General features: G+C 38.6%; 1 protein-coding gene across 3 annotated transcripts in view; it reads right to left on the reverse strand.

The window, feature by feature from the left end:
* camkk1a (calcium/calmodulin-dependent protein kinase kinase 1, alpha a) overlaps positions 1-20,772 on the reverse strand; it is a 71,093-nt gene that overhangs the window by 6,373 nt on the left and 43,948 nt on the right. For all 3 annotated transcript variants that reach the window (XM_046041051.1, XM_046041049.1, XM_046041052.1), the window contains exons 6-14: positions 20,288-20,421; positions 11,512-11,548; positions 11,113-11,134; positions 8,128-8,216; positions 5,861-6,060; positions 4,674-4,727; positions 4,277-4,350; positions 2,381-2,468; positions 246-374 (exon numbers count right to left, since the gene is read on the reverse strand). In XM_046041051.1, the coding sequence (XP_045897007.1) occupies positions 246-374; positions 2,381-2,468; positions 4,277-4,350; positions 4,674-4,727; positions 5,861-6,060; positions 8,128-8,216; positions 11,113-11,134; positions 11,512-11,548; positions 20,288-20,421 (827 nt within the window). The remainder of the gene's footprint in view (positions 1-245; positions 375-2,380; positions 2,469-4,276; positions 4,351-4,673; positions 4,728-5,860; positions 6,061-8,127; positions 8,217-11,112; positions 11,135-11,511; positions 11,549-20,287; positions 20,422-20,772) is intronic.

The raw sequence follows: 20,772 nt of genomic DNA on the forward strand, positions 1-20,772 counted from the left end.
AAGTACAAGAAACTGGGGCATTTTAGAGTTGAACAATGTTAAGAGGCAACCTTGTCGTCTATGTAGGTGAACAAGGCTGCCTTCTGAAATCTAAAATCACTCCGCATTGCTGTGGTTAACAGAGGACTGCGGTTGTTAAGGAGCAGCTACTCCTGGGGCTTTACCGCTCCTGGAAATGATGAGTGTAAATGTATCAATTTGACACAAAAGTGCTTGGTGAATGGAGGACACTCAGGGTTTCTTACCACTGCAGAGAGGCTGGGAACAAACTTGACTGAATTCTGGATGTCCTCCTCTGTCACCTCCACCACAGAGCAGTGCTCCTCCTCTAGAGGCAAGGGGTCAGTGCCTCCCTGGGTCACCCACTGGTCCATCTAAAGACAGACACACACAAAAACAGATATGACATGACAGTGTTCACGACCATCATGACCAGCCTATAATAAACTGTTTCTATTATCCACAGTCCACAGGTAAAGTACAATAGTTTGCAGCTGTACTTCTTTATAGGAAGTCTGGCTCTCAAGTGGCTTCATGTTTAAAATATTCCACAGGGTGACTGCAGTTTTTATTCATGATTTAGCCCTTGTAAGGCACAGCATGCATGTTTTACATTATTACTGAGAATTTTCTAAAGTAAGGCATACTGTGTGGATGTATACATGAGCACTGAGCACCAGCCAGGCAGCCATCTGTTTTGATTACTATTGTTATGCTACAAAAAACAAACTGCAAAGAGTTAAAGTTACTAAAAGCATACTTCATTGCTGCTCACAATGACAAAATTATATATTTGTTTTTTTTTTAAATCAACACATCTCACAAAGACTCTCAATACTGACATTCATTGTCTGTGAATTTCAGCTCCAGCCCAATTATTCCTACTGAACATGTAGATCTTTAAAAAGATCACAAGTATAATCTTTATTTTAAAGATGATTTTGGGGGGGGATTTTTGCCTTTATTTGATATAACGGCTAAAGAGAGAGACAGGAAATGTGGGAGAGAGAGAGAGGGGATGACATGTAGTAAAGGGCTGCAGGATGAAATGGAACCTGGGCCCTGCAGTAAGGACTTAGCCTCGGTAAGCATGCTTTACCAGGTGAGGTAGCTGGAAAATATACATTTTAATTTCAAAAAAATAATAACAGTTTGGCACTGTAATTTTCAGCAAACATTACTCAAACATGAGTAAATACTGTACAATACAACTACAGTGTTCATCATATATAAGAAACATGTCACCCAGACTTAATAGATCACTACGAAATTTGCATGCTGGTTTTTTTTGGAAAAGAATACAACAGGCTTTAAACTTTGGACAGTAATAATGCAACTAAACAAACAGTGTAGCAAAAGAGCTAAAATCAGCCTTTTCTTTAAATTAAACTACAATGTAATTGCATTTGATTAAAATATTACATTACAACTCCTCAGTGAATTTTGTTATCTTGATAGACTTTAAAGGCTTTTACTAAGCTGTATTTTGCAACTCTTATCAAGTAAGAGATGTGAGCGTGTGTGTGTGTTTCAGCACAAGGATATGCACGATGCCTGGCAGCCTAATTATCTCCTATAAACACAAACAGAGTCTTTGGTGAGAAAATGACTCACTGACACATGATTAGATTGTGTCATGGAAACATGGTGAGGAGTGGGGAATGTCATCTGTCCATGGCTGGTCCTGAACCTCCCTGCCCTCTAGTACAGCTTTCTATTTTTTAATCTTTAATTAAACCTTTATTTAAACAGCAGGACACTTATTTAAAAGGATGGCCTGGATACAAGTTTAGACAGACAAAAACATTAAATGTTAAGGAACAGACAATAAAATAACATACAAAAGGTAAGAGGTTATAAAAAAAAAGAAGGCACCGGTACAGTGGGGGTATAAACAATGCAGTCTAGCAGACAGAATAAATAACTTTAAGAGGGAGTGCAACAGCTTAGAGCCACTTTATATTCATCTTACAAGATAATGCCTTAGCATAATTTCAAATAGGCATAAAAACACACACAATTATTGTTGCTTGTGGAGGACGCACTTGCATATGTCTTTGAAAATGTCCATGGTATTTGTTTTTAAAAGCGTCATTCCAATAATTGAGTGAGGTGAATCTGAAGGCCGTGCAACCAAATGAAGTAGGGACAAACAGGTTTCATCATGTCCTGAAGCAACAAAACATGCCTAATGAGCCCTACTGTATGTACCACAGTGAGGTCAGTGTCTTCTGAGCCAATCACAGGAGAGAAAAGCACAGTCGGGTTGTGTCTAACAATGAACTATGATATCCTTGTTATGATCATGATCCTCCTGAAACCATAAGTGACTAACCACATGGTCTCATTCTACCATGGCTTGCTTTGTTCTCTATGTTACCTTGATCTCAGGGATGGTGATCCTGGTGTCTGGGTTCTTGTCCAGCATCCGCAAGATCAGAGCCTGCAGCTCTTCACTGATCTTTGGTCTGCAGGAAACACAACATAATGGTTTGGGAAAATGTTTCATTTCAAAGTAAGGCCCAGAGGTAATTAAAAACAGTGTTTCCCAATCTTGGGACCACTTAAAAAGAAGCTGTGTCTACTTGCAACCACTATGCTGTGAAGGATTCAAAAACCAAAGAAAATACACAGATATCAGTCATTTTTAGAAGCCATACGAGGTAAAGCTGCGCAGTATTTCACCAAGAAAAAGGCAAAGATTAGTTAGCCCCACTAAGGATTTTCATAGTTGAATCTGAATTGTCAGCGATTGCCTATAGTTGAATCTGTGTGTGTTTCGGGGTTGGGGGGGGTGGGAGGTTACACACGCTACGCCACACATGTGCAGTGACGTCCCCTACCTTACAATTTTGGATTAATTCACGCGCTTTAAAAAGATTTATTCTTCTTTCTTATCCCTTTAATTATCTCATGACCCCTCAGATTTATGTTGTATAACCCTTGACGTAGGTTCCACTGATCTTAACTGCTTTAGCAGGTGGTTAAATTTATAGCAACAAGGGCTGCTAGTCCCCTAAGGTGGTACTTCTGCAGTTGCTTAGGGGTACGTGGGAAGGTTGTGGAGTAGCTAAACTTATCTGAATATAACAGAAATCAAAGTTTGAATTAAAAAAAACTTCAGCTGTAACATCTTAATATAATGTGTTGACAGCACGTGAAAACTAGTCAGCAAACAAGCTAAAATACTTAGCTAAAAGTAATGGATAAATGGTTAAAACAGCTCAAATGAGTGGATAAAATAGTTAACGACAATGGCTATCGGGAAATGGTAAAGTCAGTGAGGGGGTTCTTGAGTTCATCTGACAAGGCTGTGAGGGTACGTCTGACAAAAAAGTTTGGGAACCACTGATTTTTAGGACATTTTGTCCTGCTTAGCTATTGCATGAGAAGTCGGTGCTCTAAAATATTGTAAACTGTGACAGCAACAATAATTGAGTTTCGCCATGTTTATGAATTTCAATGTTGAATTTCACTGACACATGGAAAGGAGTACAAGTCATTAGTATCTCAGTAAAATAAATTTACATGAGCTCAGCGACTGATCATAATGACAGTGGCAACATTAAATACACCTACAGTATAACGGCCATCGGTGCAGACAACAAGGCACCGCTAACTGTCATTGATCGGTACTGTGTGGAGATGATTCCATTAGGTGATGTGATATTCTGGTCGGGAGGAGGGTGATGTTTAATGAACAAGCTTTCCGCACAGTCTCTTGAGCCCACTGGGGGAAGAGGGTTATCATTAACAACATAACACCCTGTCCTGACACATAATCCCAACTGCCACTAATCGCCCCTCCACATGTGCTGTGTTTATACTTCATCAGTGTGTTCCCTCAGTCTATCACCACGGCCAGCCTCTTCCTGGCTCCCTTTCTCTTGTTCTCTCTGGCATTTAGTGTTATTCAGCCAAGGAGACCATATTTTTTCGTTAACCTTTGAGCCAAAAGGGAGATACGGGAAGCACAGGGGCTTGTATGTGTCCAGGCCACTGATGCCCCCGTTTGCTTTTTCAATGCTTGTTTTGATCACATACAGGTGACATTTGCTGTGCACTGGCTGCTGTGCCAAGCTATTTATATTTTTGTACGTGCAATTTGTAACTTGGAAAAAAAAAAAATAGAAAAAAAAGAAGAGAAAGGTTTTGTGCCTATGATGCAGATGAGAAGATAGCAAACGGTGAAGACAATGACTGCAGCTGGAGACTGGAGGTGGCTGTCTCTTTTAATAAAGTGAAGGAGAGGGAAGGATGCAGGAGATGGACTTACATTTCTGGGAAATCCACAGGCTTAGTCCTTATCTTATTGTGCAAAGCCAATATGTACTCATCAATAAACGGGCACTGCAGGAAGAGCAGAGGAAAGACAGTGAAAAACACAAGGAAGACGCACTGAATTACTACCGCGTCAGAGAAAATCTGTATCCCTAAAGACAACTAACAACAGGAACCAGCTTCTAGTACTCATTAAAATAAATGATGGCACTAGACGGCTGCTGTATCAAACAAAAAAAATGGGTGATGGATAGTGTTCCTACTAAAATACCGGTGGGTGCTGTTAACTAGAATAAGAGTGTGTGAAATTAACACTTATCCCAGCCTCTACTGCTGCCTTTGTGGACCAGATGTTGATAAGTGACTGAGAGACAGAAAATGTGCAGACTTGCCTTCCCAAAGACGAAACAGTAGAGAGTAACTCCCATGGCCCACACGTCCAGCGCCTGTAAGAAAGTGCCAGTAGCGATATTAAATGCGACATAATGGCAAACAGACTGAAAAACATGCATCTAGAAAGACACTGCAGCGATCCACACCTACTTGCACAAACGAACACAATCTCCTGGAAATCAATTTCTAGCAAAACTATTCCCACATTTCCTTGATAGATATGAAATGATAAAACTTGTCCTCCGAACCTGCGTAATCTATTTCACTGCTACAGATTTGCTGAGGGGGTTTAAGTGACATATGAGTGTCAGATATTAAATATCTCACTGCTGACTTACACCAAAATCAAAAATGTTGGTGCATAATGGACACAAAGCTGTCTGGAGCATGGCTGGAACAAATCGAAATCAGGAAGAATGCATGACTAATCAAAGAAAAAGGGACCAGTTTGACTGAATATATTTCTTGAAAGCTTGAGGAAAAAGCAGGTTGAGGCACTTGAATGCCTCTTACATCCTTTCTGTCTGCAATCAAATATTCTATTCTGGCCACTCTTTCATGAGCACGCAAGGTCCTTCCTTGCCATTGATAATGGTGATGTTCGTAAATCAGCTGGTGGAGTTGATTCGCAAGCCTCAACAGATGTTTCATTCTGCAAGAAATATGGAGGAATTACCTCAATCATGTCCTCCACTAGTAATTAAATTTTTAATGTGTGATTGATTGGTTTGCCAATACTGTGAATTTTTTTGTAAAGGGAGGTGGTAATCAAGTGAATCATTATGGAGGAGTGGTGGGTTATCCCTGACAAACATGACTGATCACTGGTCGACTGTAAAAGCATCAATATAAGTTGTTTGTTTTTTAAACCGATAGCCTTATTCCACATCTTGACTCTGGTAATGGTGCTGCTCTCAGCTGTAATGCTGGCTTCCTAGTTATTAAAACCAGAAAACACACAGGGGAAAAGACTGAAAATGACAATTCGCTCCTTGGATTAGCAGGCCGCCAAAGGTCTAAAAACTCATCTTGGTTTAATGGTTCTCATTTTTAAATCATGAGGTTAAGGCTTAAGCCAGCAGCTGCTGTAACCACAGTACAGTTCATACTCAGGCACACTCACTGAATCCCAGATTGGCACAGATAAAGCACTTCACATTTATGTATGAATCAAGAGCTTACTCACTTTTCCACTGAAACTCTTTCGGGTGTCTGAAAGGGTCTCTGGTGCCATAAATGCAGGAGTGCCAGCAGTGCTGGACAGCAAAGCATCGTTGCCCTCAAACTGGTTGCTGACCCCAAAGTCTGCTATCTTCACACGGCCATCATCCCCCAGTAACAAGTTAGAAGGCTTGATGTCCCGATGGACAATCTTCTGGTAGTGCACTGAGGAGTAGAAAAGGAAAGTAAACTGTTGATTTTTAGAACTACTACTAAGTCCTGATGATGTTATTATTCCTTGACCCTTACCAGTAGTGGGGCAAAAAAAATATTTTTGTCCTAAAGGACTAGAAGCTAAAGGAGGTATCTCCTCTGGGGAAGTGTGAATCTGCCAGTAACAAGTTAGAAGGCTTGATTGTCCTTCTTACCAATCATCCTCTGGAGTCTATACAATCCGGAACAAATTTCATGGAAAGTAAGCCATTTATTTTGGAGATGCTTTCCGTAAAGTGCGTTTGTTGCCAAGCAGACAGTCAGGAAACTGACTGAAATCAAATTCATTAAGGAATGATGCTGTGGGGAACATGAATATCCACAGCAAATGAGGTGTTCAATCTGACAAAAGCTGTAAAGATATCATGCAAGAAATCAGTCTGAGCCAACCTGCTGGACAAACACCCCAGCTGACCACTATGCATCCAGCATCTAATATGGACACGCACACTACAATTATATACATAAAATAAACAGAAACATATTTAAAATAACACAGAAAGGTGCATTAAGTTGTGTTTTTTGTTAAATTACATTACGCATTTTTCTTAAAACAAATCATTATGACACATTATTTCTCTGACCATTAGAGCAATGTGATGGCTGTGAACTCAAGTTCATCTTAGACTGAAAATTAAGTAAATATCTGAGCATTAACACTCCACAGCCGTCTGAAGCTAAGCCCTGGACACTTCACTGATTGGATAAGTGTTGCCTTCTAGTTTGAGGAGGTCTTATTAAAACATGAAGCACTTGACTTATTAAAGGCCTTGGCAATAAAACATTGTTAGCACACTCCAATTAAAAACACACGTCAATGAACCTACAAAATGACTACGGATATCTATAATTTAGGCTGATTTAGGTTTTGGAAGTCATGCTATTTCAGTCATTTTGATGCAAACGTCTCCATCAAGAGAAGGTCAACAGAAGTCCCTACGTGCTGAATATTAAATAAATAAACAAATAATTATAAATTAAATAGTCGTATGAATTGTAAAATATATAAATAAAACTCAGCTCATCATTTACAAAAACACACTTAGAATATCTATAATGAAATAAAAATGTAAAATTAAAAGTGTTATTATGAAAATGAATAATGAAACAACATTTCATAATGAGTTGAGTTTTGGTAATTTCTTTTTCTGCAGTTTCTACTTCACATTTATTTTTTTCATTCATATTATTTTTTGTTTCATTTTGTCTTATTTATTTAATTAATATTGAACACGTTGGAGTCGCATAATTTGTAGTCACCACAATGTTGGTTTGGAAATGTGTCCTTAGTGTAAATATATACTTTATAGCAAGATACTCCAAGTAGTATTTTATCCACGGTTTAGTCCGCAGTTTTATTGATATAAACTGACACTCTATTTCAAGAGTGTCAGTTTTTAAATTTTCAGTGTCAATATTTCAAAAGCCAGTCATCTGCCCTGCTGAAGTACCCTTGAGCAGGAAATGTAGCTGACCCACAGTATGACTCATGAGGTGTAAGCACTAAACATACATACAGTACATGAATATGGTTGTTTCATGAAGTCTCTGTAGCATTGTTTTCAAAATGGGCCTCAAAGCTCAGAAAGAGGCTGTATTGATCCCCAATCATTAGGCCCATAGCCCGGTGAAATGGATCTAGTGCGGCAAATGAGGACGCAGCTTGAGAAAATCCGTTTCACTGAACAGAGTACTACATAGTATTGATGAGGTGGACAGCACACATCTGCGGCCAGACCCCAGGGACATGGAAACAGAAGGTCAGGAACACTTTGTTCTTTTAGATAAAAAAGGTTGTGGCTTTTACACTTTGACTATCATAAACAGAACGATAGAGAGGAGAAGTTTAAAAAAATAATAATATCTAATGCTTTCCTGGCCACTACAAAACACCTCCAAAACTGCATATAGCTCTTTAAAAGGCGGCACCAGAGAATTGATCGCTTAAATGCATCAACTAGTTTCACCGATATGTTTCATAGACTCAAAGACAGGCCTTGTCCTGCCTGAGATACTTACGGTACTCTATACCCAGGATAACGTCTCTGAAGTGTAACCTCGCCTGCTCTTCTGAAAAAGGACTGTCTGTGGGCACTTCCATCACAGGACTACAAATCCACACAGGCAGCAGCCAGGCAGGCAGTGTAGAAAACAAACAGACAGTGAAACAGACAAATCATGTGTATCATTTGTTTCAGTATTAGGACAGGAATTTGACATTCAAATGGGACACACATCGAAACAGACACAAACTCCCTGATCAAACATCACCGATACTCAAATCTGTGGTAAAGACAAATATCTTTATCTTCTTTGTAAAGATGCCAAACCCAACTGCACCAAAAACAGCTTAGTATGAGTGTGCAGGACATAAATAAACCACTGTCTGCTTCTAAAGAGACAGTTACAACTCTGATGTCTCATCCCATCTCAATATTAATATTCTATGACACTGTAATTTAGTTTTCTGGTTTTACTGTGTTTAATAGGGAATTCAGTTATTACTATTGATTGATTGATTTTATTCATCAATACAAATAAATAAATACAGGATAAGGGCTTCTTGTCATTTTCTTTCAGGAACTGTCAAAGATAACACAAGAAAGCTAGTATGCTTATTTCCACTGTGGCCCTGATGCAAGGGGATCACTATCCGTCCACTATAATTTAAATCATATATATGAACACAAAGGATTCTGTGGTGTTGTTTAAATCAGAGATCAGCTAATCTAAGGTGATACCATTAAGAGCAGCATGTACTGAGCAGCCTGGATCTGTTCCAACAATGCTCACTGGACTGTTTTGTGTGGGTTTGGGGTTTTAAACTAAATATCCATTACAACCCTACTGATCAAAAGAGGAGTTGTATTTTTCCATTCTTACAGTATCTTGGTATACTCAATTAAACAGTGCTCTATTGCCCAAAGCCATACTGAATATACATTTGAGTTTAGGGCTGTCAATGTTATGATTATTAAGTTCCATCCATCGTCCGCCGCTTATCCTGCATAAAGGGTTGCGGGGGGCTGGAGCCAATCCCAGCTGACATTGGGCAAAAGGTGGGGTACACCCTGGACAGGTTGCCAGTCCATCGCAGGGCTACACATAGACAAACAACCAGTCATACTCACACCTACGGACAATTTTAGAGACACCAATTAACCTAGCCTGCATGTCTTTGGATGGTGGGAGGAAGCCAGAGCACCCGGAGAGAACCCACGCAGACACGGGGTAGAACAAGCAAACTCCACACAGAAAGGGGTTTGCACCCACGACCTTCTTGCTGTGAGGCAACAGTCCCAGCCACTGCACCACTGCGCCGCCATGATTATTAAATTAATCTTAAAAAACAATATTTTCATAATGTTAACCCCACCTCTATTTAGTATTGATAATTTGAATATAAACATTTACTTAATGGACACAAAGTGTATTTATAAGGAATATTTTTTAGCATTTGTCACAAGCTGCCTCTCTGTCCCTGACTGCCACACTTCAATGACCTCAATGTTACGTTATTTTTGGAATCTATTACTATTCGGGAGTTAGACTCTAATCTGTGGAGCCAGTAAGTTCTTATAAACATTTTTGTAAGAGTCAACCTTGTAAGATTCCCAGAAAAGACAGATATCTGCTAGCCTGACGCCTGAGCTACTGTCATTATCCTTGTCAATCTAACTGTGGTCTCCCTAACAAGGACAGTTACATAAGAGAAAGAACTATAGCTGAAAGGTCAGTAAAGACACTTGTGGGGTCAGCTAATGACTCCAAGCTAGATGTGTCTTACCTTCCCCTGTTACATTAATTAACCCCCCTAAGAAATATCTTTTAACAACTATAACGATTGTGTGTTACTGGTTGTGTCACAAACACACACCAGCAGTATGAAAAGAAAACGCTCAGCCACTCAGTCTCCTTCAGTGCTTACACTGCATATAAAATATGCTTGTGATTTTTTACTAGGAAATTTGGATTTTTTAATAATGTCCTGACATGGGTTTAAAAATGTTTGTAAAGCATAAGAAAATATTTATATAGTAGATGATCACAACTATTACATTATTGCACACGTAATAATTGTTTAAAAAGAAAACATAAATAAATTAGCAAATCACATTTGAGGAGCTGGAACCAGCAAATGTTTTAACATTTTTTGCTTAATAAATTACATCAATGAATATTCAATTATCACAATTAGTGGCATTATAGATGAGTCAGTACAATTTCAAGTCAAAACCCATTTAATGTTATTCACGTCCTTGTTAGTTGTAGTATTTGTCATAGTCCTCTGATGGCAGTAAATGTAGTAGTCATAGTACTTTTTTACTACTGTTGTGTCAGTAGTACAAATAAGTACTGCAGTTAGAAGTGGTAGAATCAGTTAGTACTTGCTCAAGCAGTATTAGTAGCAGTAGCTGCATCAATAGAAGTAAAAACAGTAGTAACATTAGCTCAGTGAATGAAAGAAATGGTAAAAAAAAGTTTTTATTAGTAGCAGAAGCCACTCCATCAATATCAGCTGTATTAAATCAGATCAACTGTACATCATCTTTCCGCCCGGGGTAACAAGAGAGCAAACACTCTCTCTCAATATGAAAAACGCTAACAATTAGAGCATATCTTCTTATTAAAAGGAGAACATCACTTATTTATGCACATATGTGAAATGATACCAGTTATCCCCTCCCACCTCCATTTTGTTAATAACAAAAGGTGTCAAGATTATTTGATCATAAGTTTTAAGTGATGCAGCAAGGAACAGCTCAAGCATAAGGACGTGAACATTTACACAGCCGACTGCCACCGGTAATAACTGTGAAAACCTAAGAACATCATGAATCCTTTCGAAGCCTGGAATGGAACAAACACCAGCACTGTGTCGGCTTGGAGTAATGAAGGAGAGCACCGCGAAGATGGAAGGAGGAAGAAATGAGGAAGAAAAGGAGGAGGAACAGAGGGGAAGAGACGTACATTGTTTTAAAAAAGGACACGCTCTCTACTCACCCCTTAGGCATCAGCTCAAACACTGTCAGAAAAAGAGAGGGAAATAGGAACATGTGAGGCTAAACTATTTATTCATTCATTCATGCATTCATTCAGCTGGGTTTGACCACTGCTGCCACTAAGGCAACACCCCAGCATCACATCATCCATTTTACAGGAGCATTGAATTAGCTGAATGTGCCACATAAAGCACAACAGGCACCCTAACTGTGACCTGGCACTGCTGATGGAAGATTTCTGCATAATGTGAGAGCCCTGAGGTGGTGTGGAAGGAAGCGAGACATGATTTGAATTATGAATACGTTATGTGAACACTTGTTGGTAGGACATGTGCCAAAGGCTGAGAGGGGGCAAAAATAGACTCAAAAGATTTGGACAAAGAAAATGTGGTCTGCATACCCATGTGAAGGTTGTCCTCCGTTGGATCATCCAGCACCTGCAACATTAACATAATCATCATGACTTTCCAGTTGAAAACCTCAAGGTCCTATACATTGCAGTTCACACCTACCTGTACCTAGAAGTGGATTTGAACAATACAAAAAACTTACATTGACTAAGAAGAGTTATATGAGGGAATTGTAATGACAACAGCTGCTTGTAATTCTAAAGGTACTGTAGGACATCGGTGAGAGCTGTAATTTAAAACACTGGCTTGCATGGTTTGTGTAAATTCATGGCTTTGCAGCAGACAGTTGGCCAGGTTCATGGCCGGAATAACCTGCTATGGGTACAAGTGGGCTGTTGGGCCCCCTTTAGCCCCAACTGACCCTTCACTATTGCTTCGACTGTTGCTAAGTACGACAAATTGTCGGACCGGTTGGATTTATCATGGCGCTGTCTATAACTATGATATGACTCCCTGGAGAAATACAGTCTAATTTTTGGAAAAATAAAAAAAGCGATCTCAGAAAGGAAACAGAGGGGTTTGCATTATGCCTTTGAGGGTTTTATTCAGGCTATCAAACTGATATGAAAGAAATAAAGACAGAAGCAAAAGCCTACCGATCACAAAGTAAAAGTGAAGCACCGCATCATCTGATGATTGAGACAAAGGACAACGATATTAAGGATTAACACCATTTCTGTAAAGCTGGATAGGTCTCTATTCACTATTACAATCATTAAAAAGCAGTAGGGCTTTATAAAGTTACATTCAGTAGAAAGTAAAGTTAGGTTGCATTAGCTAATTAACATTAGATTAGGAACAGTCTAAGCCTACATTTTTTTGGATTTGCTTTAGGTTTAGGAAAGGGAATAAATCGTACTTCTCTTTTCAACCTCTCTGGGTAAGTGCCCCAGGACCAAATCTTGGAAAAATACAGCAGAAAAAAGAAGCTGGAAAAGGACTCCTTTTGCATACAAGTCAATGGATCGCAGCCATGAAAGTGTCGGACCTCTGTGTGTGAGACCTATACTGCGCTGTGATTGGCCAGTTATGTATTCGGGCTGTGGCTTAACAAAGGATCAATTCCTCTGGCGCTCTGTTCAATTTGTGCAGTTTCTCTATTGAAGAACACTCCCTGGCTAAAACTAGATTTTGATTTGATTTCACGCATAAAAATCTGTTTACAGGTTCTGGGGAATACCACTGCACATGTGAAACAGGTTGTGTAAAACCTAGTGTGTCTCCGGAGGGAGCTGTGTGAAGTCTGATAATTATTAAATGAAAGTGTCGGTTGTGGCTGAAGTTTGAACAGACCTCTGTAGCTCACTCCCCATGTCTGCCTGATTCTGGAAACTCTGTAGCTTTTACTAGCAAAACCAAGTCCACGACCAAACTCTTTGTGGTTAAGTTGCATTATGGTCAATGCAGGCGCCGGGTTTTGACAAGGAAGAAGAATGTGTGCACTAAAAGGGATGACATCACTGGTTGCATGGATGTTAATCTTTTTTTTAGGTAAAAAAGGTTAAAAAAATAAACATTGTCAGACTCCATCATTGAGTTATATGTTACAGGGTTGCAATCCTAAATCGGTTAATATTGTGCTGTAGTGATATTTTTACAAAATGTAAATTTAATTGCTTTGCTTCTGCAAGGAAACTGCTCACAGCTCCCACAAACCACAGGGCACACACAGTCCACCTGGAGCATCTGTTTAAATACAACATCCTGGTGAATTTAAATGTCCACAGTGAAGGTAAACGTCACACAGTACTGGAAAAACAAGGGAAGGAAATCTCCCTTAAGCAACAGTAACACTATTTACTCTAAGTTTTAATAGTCCATGAAACGATCAATAGGTGAACGTTTGCTCAGTCATATACATGTCTGCTTAAATAAACACTGTTCTTTTTGTTTTTCTCCCTTTGTTGTAAGTGAAAGCACAAAAAGCTGCAAACAGATAATTAGTTTTTGTTGTGTGCGAAGTGCAAACCATAGCCTAGTAATTTTATTTGTAGCTGTTGACTAATGCAGTGACTAAGATGCATTAAAAGGGTATCTTGACTTATGAGGAAATTACACAAATTGACCTCAGCATTCAACGGCATGGCTCGGCAAGTAGTTTGACTATCTCAAGCATAACATGGGTTAAAATGAGTTTTCATTTGTCACAGCTTTGCAGTAAATTAATTTAATCATTCAGTATTACAGGTATTCCTCAACGAACTTGTGTTTTGAGCATCACAAATCTTTTCTTACTTTTGATTGAAAATCATCAAACTATCCTCGAAATGCACAAGATGGGTCAAAAAATGAACAACAGCAGATTAGGGCCATTGTAGGTTAAAAAAAAAAAATTACAGATTGGGGTAATATTCCAAGAATAAAATCTGAATTGATGAAAAGAAACTCAGATATTCTCTGAGATTAAAGTGGTAAATTATTGAGAATAAGACAAAATAGAAAATAGCACAAGTTTATTAGTACAGTTTCTCAAATTTATGATTTGACCCCAAAAAGTGACTCATGTTATTTCATTCATGGCTGAGTGCTTCTTTGCTGTATCTTTGAAATAAATGTATTTTATCATTTAATATTCCCTGCAATGGACTGGCGACCTGTCCAAGGTGTACCCCGCCTTTTGCCCGATGTCAGCTGGGATTGGTTCCAGCCCCCCCGCAACCCTGTACGCAGGATAAGCGGTTGATGATGGATGGATGGATGGATGGATTTAATATTGCAGGTATTCATGTCTTGTTTTTGATTACCACAATTTTTATTTTTCCTTTCTTTCAGAACTTTCTGAACAAACATTTGTATTTACAAACGGGTCAAAAATGACAAAAATAGTGAAATTCACTATGGAAAGTGATAGCAACGTTTCATATTTGGAAATGTTTGCACTTATTGCGAACAGCTATTCACCTGCCACACTTTTGCACATCTGAAGCATGTAAGTCTTATTTTACAATTGTTTCACCTAAGAAATTATTGGTTTATTTATCCTGAGAAAGTTAACTCTACATAATATTTGAACATTAGGTTAAGGAGTTAGTGGTGGTTCTCTGGTATAATGTGCTGGATGTTGTCATTTGAGAGGCATGTAAGCACTGAGATGGCAATTTGTGCTGTGATTTTATTTATTTTTTATTTTCTTATATTCGATCACATTCACCACAGTTCGCTAAAATTCAGTATCAGTGTTATTGGTTATCAGAAATGTGTGTACACCATCTTTGACAAGGTTACAAATAAACATATTTCAAATATTAAAAGCATTATTGTTTGATCCAAATCACTGCAAAAATAATTATTTCAACAAAATTGTTTTTAATCACACTTGAATACATGGGACATTTTTGAACTATGTGTGTAAACTTGATGTAGTAATACAAGAAAGTAAGAAAGGAAAAATTGTAATAGTTATTTGTGGTAATTAAATGCAAGATATTTGATGATTACATGTAAAATTAAATGATGAAATAAAGTCAGCCATGCATGAAATAACACAGGTCATTTTGACCCATTAGTTTGGATAGCTTGTGCATCAAAAGGTTAACGTTTTAAAACGAGAGAAAATGTTCATTCATAATTAGATTGACTGGACTGCAGTCTCAGAGGAATCAGACGGAGACCCGTAATGAATGTGATCCTGACCCAAGCACAGCCCATTTAAAAAGGATGAACAGAGTGACGGAGAGGAGGAAAGCAGGTTTTGCCATTGCCCACATATGCCCATTATGAGAGTGAGATTGAGGGCGGACAAAGAAGGGAAAAGATGAGTAGGTGTGTGTGTGTCTTCACTGCTGCAGCAAGCACACAGGAGCAAAAGTACTTGGCTTTTACTTCAAAAACTCCTTTATATTTCTGGCACACTCTACACCCGAGCAAGTCAGATAGCTTTCCTACTGACTGACTCCCTGAGCTTAACTCCCGACCACGGCGGCGGTGCCCCCGCCATCTGGCCAAGATTGAAAAACACTCTGATGATATCGCAAGGGAGTGGTCATGTCTTCAAAATCGGCTATCATTTTTCACAAACAACCGCCTCTGCAGAAACTGAAAGTCTATCCATCTTTAAAATTCCCCAATTCAGTATGAGAGCGTTGGCTGTTCAGAATTCATCTACAGGGTGATTGCTTTGTTTTTCCAAAATAAATTGCCTAAATGCAATGAAGTCCATTTATAGAAGTGTGATAGATGTGCTGGAGGGAAAATCTATCTTATTTTCCCCACCTGTTTCCTGGCAACACAGGCTTTATCCACCTTTTTGGTCCGACATAAACTGATACGACATAAATACAAAGCATTAGCCAGGGTACACAGCATGAAAGGTTATCTCAAGATACATGGGTAAAGGATAATCCTGACCACAATGGATTTTAAACCTGTTGTGGATGTCCAAATGATATAAGATAAACGGTTGAAATGAAATGACACATTTCCCTACTGTAAGAGGCCATTTTTCACTGGACTCCAAATATAAACAAAATAGAAAAGCAAGCGTAGAACATGACTAACTGATGAAGAGGTGTGTGTATCTGCATATTTTGTGCTGTCAATTCATGTGAGAGTCTACAGAGCATGCTGATGTTTAGCAGGTATAACTGTTGAGCACTTAGTTGAGCATTGGTAAATGCTAACATTTGCTAATTAGCACTAAGCACAAATTACAGCTGAGACTGATGGGAATGTCCTTAGCTTTGGAGGTTTTTGGTCATAATCCAAAGTATTGGACAAATCTGAATATCTTAGAGTTTCTTTCACTGATTTAGGCTCATGCCGTACGCCGTTTGGGGACTACTTTTTTTTTTTTTACCTTGCAATCCTTTTCCATTCCGTCTGAGCGACACTGGTTCTTGAGATAAGGGACAAAACCAGTTTTAGATCTTTATTTTAAATACTACATTCCTTTGAAATTGATATATTTATAGAAAAAGATATCAGCTAACAAACCATGCAAGGGAACAGGTTTTTTATGAAAACACTTTCCATGAAAATTTACATTTATTCACTTCATAAGTTAATTTGTGCCAACTTGGTCAGACCAAAAAGCATGCCATTTTAATCTGATAATTATAACAAGGCTATGAAGTCCTCAAGTATCTAATAATGGTGTTAACGCACTATATACATTTTTGTTCTGATCTCGCACTATTTTGAAAAATCTAATTTTGTACATTCATTTTTAATGTTAGGCACATATAAACGATGTTCTTAGGCAAAAAAAGACATTGTTGCATATAGTTCAGCAAGTGTTTTAATACATAACACTATAAATTGAACAAAGAGTAAAAAACTTTGTGCAAAATATTTAAAAAAAATAATTGACGGTGTTGACAAACAGCTGATGGAGATGAAAACTGATTAAGTATTTACAAATATTTTACCAACAACTGATTGAAATCACAACAGATTAAGAAAACTAACAAATTAAATTTTTAAGATATTTAATTGCAACTGTGTAACTCTAACATTTCATGTAGTTTCCAGAGTCCTTCCAGTGGTTTTCCTTACTCCTTCCAATGGCTCACTGGAAGATCAAAGAAAACCGTCAGAGACTAGTAATATATCAATATGTCTCAGTAAAGTTGTTTAAAGGTTCAGTGTCTTGGTTTTAGTGGCATCTGCTGATGAGGGTTTGTTTACCATCATAGTGGATGTCATCAACTGCTCCTTGGAATCTGGCATAGTTCCCTCCTACTTCAATATGCCTTAAGTCACCTCTATCCTCACGAGGCCAGGCTTGATTCTGGAGCATGTCAGTAACTACCGGCTGAACATTCGGTTCCTCAGTAAAATTCTGGAAAAGGCAATTGCCATCCAAGTCCACCAGCATATGTCCAACCATGATCTCTACAGACCCTTTCAATTGGGATTCAGACATCACCATAGCACAGACACCGCCCAAAATCACAAACGACCTATTCACTGCTGCTGACGGACATATCAGCATACTCATCCTCATTGACAGCCTTAGACACAATCTCCTATGCCATTCTCCTTGAAGGCCTATCCCATCGACTTGGTATCACCGGCACAGCTCTCTCCTGGTTTCAGTCTTACCTCTCACAAAGGAAGCAGTTTGTCACTATTGGCAAATCCGGCTCCCACCCAGCTCTGGTTAACCAAGGCGTGCCTAAAGGGTCTGTGCTTGGACCCATCCTCTTCATCATCTACATGCCACCCTGTCATCTTCCACTCCTACGCCGATGATACTCACCTCTCAGTACCAAACCATCCACTCACTGGTGATGCTTCGTGCTCAAACACAGTCAAAGTGAATAGACACTATTTCCCAAATGTAACTTTATATGTGAAAATGAAAACTATTATTAATTATCATCACTATCTTGTTGCTACTGTTTACAGTCTCCCAGAGGCAAATTCATGCACTGCCGAATTAGCTATTACCTGGATGTATACATGTATGTATATATGTATATAAATAACTGTTCAATAGGCCTATTGTTTTATATTATTCATTTTATATGTTACCCTATTCTAATATACATTTAATTATCTGTTAAGTTCTATGTATGTAGCATGAAGAGACATGCATGTCCTTTGTTTTATAATGATAAATAAAGTACCTTGATACCTGATTATACTTGATGAGTGAACGTAAGCTAAATGTATTCTTAGAGAGTCTCTCCAGAAGAAAGCAGTATGGTAATCTGCAGGATGCTGTCGGTTTCATTTGTGAACAGTTCCTGCACTCAGGACAACTAATACAGGTGGATGTATTCTACGAGTAAGAAAAGACTTGCAGCCATTATCACAAACGCCAAAAGGTTTGAGTTTATAATAAGAGTCAATATGGCAGATGAAATTGGATCTCTTTGAGAAGTAATTCCACCTCTGGAGACGTCTCCTTTTCCTCTGTGAAAACCGCTCTGGGATCCAGCTCTTTCAAAATCAAGAGGACATCATCTTTTCTTAATGATAGGCCATACTCTCATACTCCATTAAGAATACATCCATCTGTATCCATGCAGTTGTCCTGCATGCTTGAAGTGGTAAAAATAAAAGGCCAGTACTCCCCTTACATGTTGGCGTGTACATCGGCCGGTATCAGCAAATCATTACAGTATACATTCTAAATTTCTACAGTGAATAAAAGATACCAGGAGATATAACTGATGTTCACAACATACATGTATATAACCAGGGGGACAACCATTTTAATTGTTACAGTAAAAAACACTTTAATTATAAAAAATGATTATAAGGTTAATGTAAAGTTACTTACTTAACTTCACACAGTGCTCCCACTACAATCCTCCTTCCTTTCAAACCTCTACAGAACAGAATGTATAAACAAACAATATTTATTGAATAGGATAAGTGAATATTAACTCAAGTGAGCATTTGCTGCAGGCCTTTTTTAAACTGGCTCCACCAGATTTCATATATATACACATTATATCTATATAAATAATATTTCATAGTATATATAAATATATATATATATATATATATTAAGGCTGGGCATGTTAATGCGTTATTATCGCGTTAACAAATCAATGAATTAACGTGACAATTATTTTATCGCATGTTAATGCAGTTTTTATTATTATTTTGATCACCCACCCAAACAAGCAGCGGAGGGAGGCTTCGGCAAACTACGCTGGATGCAGTGGATAGCTACACACTGCATGCTTCGATAGGCGGAGCCTGATTCGACTGCCAAGCTCACAGTCAAATCTTCGCAGAGCCGTTATGAAACGAGGATCATACCATTTTGGCTATAAGGTGGTGCTCAATGTCTGATTTTACACAGAACTACCAAAAAATGTCAAAAGAAAGAAGCTTTTAATAAATCTTTTTAAAGTGCATGAATAAATCCTACATTGTAACCCTAACCCTTAAGGAAGGGGGGTTCAGTGTGCATAGTTTGTGTGTGTTTGTGTGTGTGTGCATGTGGTAGAAGAGGAAGAGAGACAGAGCACCATCTGCGTCGGTGTTCTGCTCAGTTGTTGCTTCATTTATCACCATTGATGAACCACATAAGCGCGATAGGCAGGCGAGCAGAGCAGAGAAAAAAAGGTCAACAATAAGCCTCAGTATAGCTGGAAATGTAAGTTAGTGTAAGTTACAGTGACTGATGAATAGAGACTGCAGCTTCTTAAGATTAAAGCGGAGCTACTGTGTGTGCCCACCCCAAAAGTCATGGTACGGTATGCCAAAGAGTAAAATGTCAAAGTACCAGTGAGTACCAGCCCACTTAAAGCACTTCAGTTTATTTTCACTAATTACATATCCAAGCTTCTTGAGCACTATTACTAAATCAGCACAGGTAATGTCCAGTTCAGAGCGAAGTCCAATGAGCTGATCCATACTGTGGTGTTGTGCTGGGAGCAGCTGTGCTGTGTTTCCTGAAATGTCATGTTAATTCCCATTTTTTGTAAATATTGCTGTTTCTCTTTTGTAGACCATGAACAATAAATAATAAATAAATTCACTAAACTGCGGATCCTCTCTCTGACCCTAATTCTTTGACCGGAATCATAACCATATCTGTTGACAATACCTTCCATAGTAACTTGGCTGCTAGCAAGGCTAGGAACAAGACTGTGCTTGTACTGAACCTCTTCTAATGTTAAATTCTTATTCAGAGAACCCTCATTGAAGATATTACCATACATAATTTGATCACTTTCCAGTATTAATGCATTGGTGAGTCAGAAAGCAACAGGACTAATGCCTTGGTTTGTTTCTGAATGCAAACATAGTAACCATCTATTACTGTTGTGTTCAATAACAACTAAGAGATAAAGATACTCTCACCTCCACCAGCTTGACGATGTTGACATGGTCCAGTTTTTTAAGGATGGCAATCTCTTGGTAAACTCTCTCCAGGGGACCTAAGATTTTGGGCTGCTCTCCTTGTGCTGCCTTGGGTCCTCTTGGGGGTGGGCGACCTGCAGACCGCCACACACACAGCTTTACTAAATAATTAATTTGATCATGATTCATCCTGACAGGGAGTCAGATACAGATTTTTCTCTACTGTGTTCAAATTTGAGCAACTGGAAAATTACAATGAGACAAATTTGAGTGATCATATAACGTGATGACAGCCATAAAAGCAATATGCACAAGGTCAGACACAGTGACTTAAATGTGCCTCTCTTTCTGCCTACCTTTCCTGTCCACATACTGTACCTCATGCGTATGTACCGCCATCACAGTCACCCTTCCACCTCCCAGAGTACCAACTCTGCTTGGGTTGTTCCATTTCTATAGTATAGTTTTACATAATAGTTTTTTAT

Source organism: Micropterus dolomieu, linkage group LG23 (genome assembly GCF_021292245.1).
Source record: "Micropterus dolomieu isolate WLL.071019.BEF.003 ecotype Adirondacks linkage group LG23, ASM2129224v1, whole genome shotgun sequence".
In the NCBI taxonomy this organism is placed as follows: Eukaryota; Metazoa; Chordata; class Actinopteri; order Centrarchiformes; family Centrarchidae; genus Micropterus; species Micropterus dolomieu.